General features: G+C 45.4%; 1 protein-coding gene across 1 annotated transcript; it reads left to right on the top strand.

Annotated features, from left to right (window-relative positions):
* The first annotated feature begins 474 nt into the window (after positions 1-474).
* On the top strand, positions 475-2262 carry LOC105043698 (homeobox-leucine zipper protein HAT4). The gene is made up of 4 exons (XM_010921359.4): positions 475-888; positions 1010-1296; positions 1416-1495; positions 1588-2262. Exons 1-4 carry the CDS (start codon positions 720-722, stop codon positions 1982-1984), a joined length of 933 nt encoding a protein of 310 aa, XP_010919661.1. The 5' UTR covers positions 475-719; the 3' UTR covers positions 1985-2262.
* The last annotated feature ends 3257 nt before the right edge of the window (positions 2263-5519 follow it).

The following is a 5519-nucleotide window of genomic DNA, read 5'->3' on the forward strand; positions in this document are numbered from 1 at the left end:
ACCCATGCTCCCTCTCCCTGGTCATCCCATCTCATATATCGACATCAAGGCGGTAATAATTGCACAACTCAAAGGCAATGATAGACATGGATTGGTACCATGTATTGCAATCATGAGGGGTGTGCGCCCCCCCTCCTGACATCACGCCACTGCCCTGCCACTCCCCCATGCGCCCAAGAGCGAGAAGCCCTTCCCTTCTCTCTCTACTTTGATGGAAGAGCGAAAGGTCAAAGCGTGGCGGAGCCGCTTCTGCTTTCTGGGGCTCGGTCCGACAAGCGAGCCACGGGCTTTTCATGGGCGAAGCACGGATAACCAGGGTTAAAGGTTGCGGAAGAGGGTTAGGTTTTGGGAGCAGCCACGATTGCGATACCGATAATTGGGGAGCCCCTGACACAGGTCATGATTGAAGGAAGAACACCACTATTTAAAACCCCCACCCCCCTCCACGCCTCTTCCCAACTCCTCCCATTCCATCAAAAATCCCCAAAAGCCTCCTTGTAAACCGTTTGCAACTCCGCTTCCCTCCCCTTCCCTTCCATCCATCCCCCTTCAACCGCTTTTCCTCTCCCTTTCCTTTCTGTTCTGTGAATTCCTTCACAAACCCTAACCTTCAGCTTAGGAGGAAAGAAAGAAAAGGAGGGGAGACCAAAAAAAAAAAAAAGGTGAAGCAAGGAGAAAAGGTAAAGAGATAAAAGGGTTGCGAGCTAGCTTGGACAAAGATGATGGTGGAAAAGGAGGATCTGGGGCTCAGCCTCAGCCTGAGGTCGTCGGAGACTCGGTTCCCTCTCCAGCTCAATCTCATGCCTCCTCCTCCTTCTTCCTCCTCCCATTCTCATCCACAGCCGCCGTTCCTGAAGTCCCAATGGAGCGATCTCCTCGCCTCTTCGGGTAGCTTTTCCATCTAGATCTGCACTTGTCTTTCCAGATCTGAGGATTCTGACGAGTAAGAATCACGGATCTGTTAGTTTGCTGCATGGAATCTGAGGATCCGATGTGTTTTGGATTGCAGAGAGGAGAACGGAGGGGCCGCTGCTCATGAGGGGGATCGACGTGAACCGGGCGCCAGCGGCTGAGCGGGAGAGCGAGGAGGAGGCGGGGACATCGTCGCCCAACAGCACCGTTTCTAGCGTCAGCGGGAAGCGCGGCGGCGCGGAGGAGCACGAGGCGGAGCGCGCGTGCTCCCGGGGTGTCTCCGACGAGGAGGAAGGCGAAGGCTCCCGCAAGAAGCTCCGCCTCTCCAAGGACCAGTCCGCCATCCTCGAAGAGAGCTTCAAAGAGCACAACACCCTCAATCCCGTAAGTCTACATCCCCTCCCCTTCTTACTAGCGTTAATCTGGGAACGAGCGGAAACTTACTTTGTAATCTTCCGAGAATGACCCTGCGTTTTTCTCTTTGTTCTAACTATCGAGAACAGAAGCAGAAGCTGGCGTTGGCCAAGCAGCTGAACCTGAGACCAAGACAGGTGGAAGTGTGGTTCCAGAACCGAAGAGCGAGGTATGATAACTTTGTCTTAACCGATGGAGTGGGATTTCGGGAAGAGAATGTGTCCATATTCTGATGGTAGCAGCTGGGGGTATATATTTCAGGACGAAGCTGAAGCAGACGGAGGTGGACTGCGAGTTCCTCAAGAGGTGCTGCGAGAATCTCACAGAAGAAAACAGAAGGCTCCAGAAGGAAGTCCAGGAGCTGAGAGCTTTGAAGCTATCGCCGCAGATCTACATGCACATGACCCCTCCCACCACCCTCACCATGTGTCCTTCCTGCGAGCGCGTCTCCAACTCCACCAATACCGCCACCGCTTCCGCACCGTCCACGGTGCCCCCGCCGCCCGATCACCATCCTCTCCTCCACCACCACCACCACCACCACCACCACCACCGTCCGATTCCCATCGCCCCTGCCGCCACCGCCGCCACACCGGCTCCCTGGGCCCCGATACCGCTTCGCCCCTCCTTTCTCGATGCCACTCCACAGCGTACGTAGTTAGACTGGAAGGGAAACCAAAATCATCACCATGACTGGCTACCGTCGTGTGGTTATTTCGGAGCGGATGATGGATGTTGGTTGTATGATATTTGGTGGGATACAAAAGTGGATGCGCTCGGATACCATGGATGTCGCTGTACGATGTCCAAGTGTTCTGTAACTTCTGTTGATGATGATGATGGTGGGTGGGTGAGTGATGGAGGGAGACACTCCGTCAGCTTTTCTTTTTTGACGGGGAATTCCTTGGCCTATCTTTCTCATCATATTTTGTTCAAGCAGCTCCACTTTTTTTCTTGGGCTTTCCTCTACTTTAGTTATGGAAATATTCTAGGAAATCTAAGAGGAGGTGGGGGTTTTCTCCGACCCTCAGTCCCGAAGTCTCAAAAAAAAAAAAAAAAAAAATGTCGAGCTCTTTTTCTTATTTATGATTTGATTACATGAACTCGTATCATGTAAAGGGTTTCCTTCTTTTCCTTCTGTCCCCCTCTTTTTCTTCTTTTAAATTATTTTTGTTCTATGTGCTGTCGATGCTGCCATAAACTATTGGTTATGATCTCTGCGGCATGTGCTCATGGCTTGCATGAGATCAGTTGGTGTGCACGTTGGGGGGATTCACTACTAGCTAATCTACAAAGAGACCAAGTATAAAATATCAGATCTTCGTATCCATGCTAATCATTTGTTCATATAAATTTAGGAAGGATCTGACCCATTCCCGGTCGGTAATGGTCGTTATCTCACCTTTAATTGGAAGTATTAGTTCTTTACCACCATCACCACCATTGTTGCTGACACCGCAAGAGACGAGGTAATGAATGTAAGTGGGTGCGGGATGTGACTCTGTGAGTTAGTTGTTTATTAGTTGGCTGATGATCGAGTTTTAAAATCCTGATGCGTTATTATTAATTTGGAAAATGCATGGTATCTATCTATCCCCAGTTTAATACTCGTAGAAAATACTGTAACCGGTACTTTTATTATTAACTTGTTTCTTTGGGTCCACACGGATCGCCCATCGTGACGCGGGGCGACCATACCTCTAGGTCGATGGGACCACCTTCCTGTGTGGCTTTACTGATTGTCTGTGGTCTTCCTTTTTTTATGAATTTATCGTAATACATGTTTCCTGTTTGAGAGAAGACCAGGACTCACGTGGCTGGTAGATGGATTTGGGGTGATGAACCGAAGAAAGAAAACGAGACAGTCTTTAAGTATGATTGACGTTACGGCTCCCCTTTAAATCGACTTTAGATTTGACTGGTGTGGGTGCGCGGGCGGGGCGGCCTCAGACAGTGCGGATAGGCCTGCCTGACCGAAACCGGGAGCTGCCTAATTGGGTGACCTCACGATAAAGTATGTGGAGTCCATGTCTGGGTCAGCTACTTGGAAATGCCCCTCCGAATGATGCATGCCCTCACCTTTGAATGATGCATGCCCTCACCTATCTGTAATTGGTTCAACTTTTCTCAGCAGTCTGATGTCTGCTTAGATCATATGGAAACCTAGAGTGCACCATGAGCATATCTGACCAAGTGACTATGAACTATAGGTTTTTGTGCTTGCCACTGAGAGGGTGCGGCTTTGGAAGTCCTTAGGAGTGACATAAGTATGCCTGAAATTAACCTTAGGAAAAATCCAATAGCTTGCTACAAGTTTTCAAGATGGTCAACGGAGCATCTGGGCGGCTGTTGAACATTATATCTTTAGATTGTCACCTTGCTCACTTTTGTTAAAATTGGGTTTATTTAGTTTGACCATGTTACTAATTTAATCTTGTGGAAATCCCATAGCAAAGCCTAAAATTTTCTAATCAAATCTAGCCCAAAAAATCAACAAAATAATAATAATAAAAAAAAGAGATAACACAAAGTTAAAGAATAAAAATGAGAGGAGAGATCAAGGTGAAATTATTACCCTGGGACTAGGCTTCTTCTCAAGCATCACAATGACGATGATTTTAGGTTTTATTGAGGTTGATGGCTTCCGCGGAGTGGGAATTCCATTGTGCTTTAGAAGATAAGTTCAAGACGCTACGTATTTAGCGATAGCGATCGAGCTCGATTCCTCTTCAATCTGCAAGACTTGAAATCAATATATTTGTTTAAAAGTAAACTTGGGCATGCAGTGAATTGATGGAGAAGGTGCTATTATAAGTGCAATCTAAGAAAATAAGAAACATCAAATGAAACCCAGTGGTTCATTAAGCAATTTGGCTGGCTAATTATGTTGGAAGGTGTGGGAACTTAAATTTGATTATACTTGAGCTCAATAATTAAGCAATTTGTCTCGCACTAATTTCAAGTAACGTGATTAGGTCACGACTTTCTTGACATGATTTGGATATGCTTGTTGACTCATCAATTGTATGCATACATACATACACACATATAAATTTTATCTTTCTATCGTATATTACCATTTATTATGATAATAATTTACCCGATGTTTTTCAAAAAAAAAAAAAAAAAAAAAGGATATAAGTTACTGAATGTTGATAAGATGCATGTATCATATTTAAGACAAACGGTTGGATGAACAAGTCAGATGGAGTGATGTCATAGCTAGCCCTAGAGATCCATAGCTCGGAAGAGACCGGAGCAATCATCAAATAATATTCGGGTAAAATTCAAAGGCGAAAAAGTTGGCCATGCAGCCATGTATGTATTCCATTTCTCCGTCAAACATGGGTTTGTTTGTCTTATCCCTCGTCCGTCATTCAAATACGTGTGCTTGAGGGAATTCCAAGGTTGTGGGCAAAAGACCAAAACAACTTGCACAATCGGGCAAAGGTAAAGAACATAGGCCACGTTTGCGCTGCCATCACCGAACGGTTGACATCATTTGGTGCCAACTAGCCGTCCACGTCAGAGCTCTACATCTGCATTTATTACGTAGAAAAGTATACAATAGGCATGATATAGACATTCACGTATGCACAATAAAAGATAGCACCGATATATAGTTCTCTCTCTTTCTTTTGTTGATATAAACGAAGAGCGCGCAAGGAGTTTAAACCTCCATGAGTCATCAAAATTTTGTTAAAGAAAGAAAAAAATTATAGAGAAAAGGAAGGAAAATGTATAGAACAAGTAGGAGCACAACAAAAGCCTCCTATAGTATACACCTGAGGTTTAAGGGTAAGTCGCTACGGGAGATTAGTGGAGACATCAGTTATCCTTACAGAATATATATTTGATCACCGCTAGCTTGATGTGTTGGAGCAGAGGAGACATAGGCATGCAAGGTGCGCTTTTAGCTTGGCCCAGAAGAAGCGATGAAAGCCCAATACCGGATTTCATCCTGGAAAGATAACTTTAGTTGTGGGTGCTATGGATTGATTGGAGCCAATAGCACCCAAATCTAGATCTAAACCCAATAAGGTTTTTTTTTTTTTTTAGGTAACAAACCCAATAAGGGGTTTGAGGACCAGGATTGGAATAAGTTTTCGTCTAAAAAAAAGAATGGAATGAGATTAAAAAGAAAAAGAAGGTGATATTAGTCTATAGTACTGATTGGAGGTTTGATGTCCGTG

Source organism: Elaeis guineensis, chromosome 4, assembly GCF_000442705.2.
Source record: "Elaeis guineensis isolate ETL-2024a chromosome 4, EG11, whole genome shotgun sequence".
NCBI classification, from domain to species: Eukaryota; Viridiplantae; Streptophyta; class Magnoliopsida; order Arecales; family Arecaceae; genus Elaeis; species Elaeis guineensis.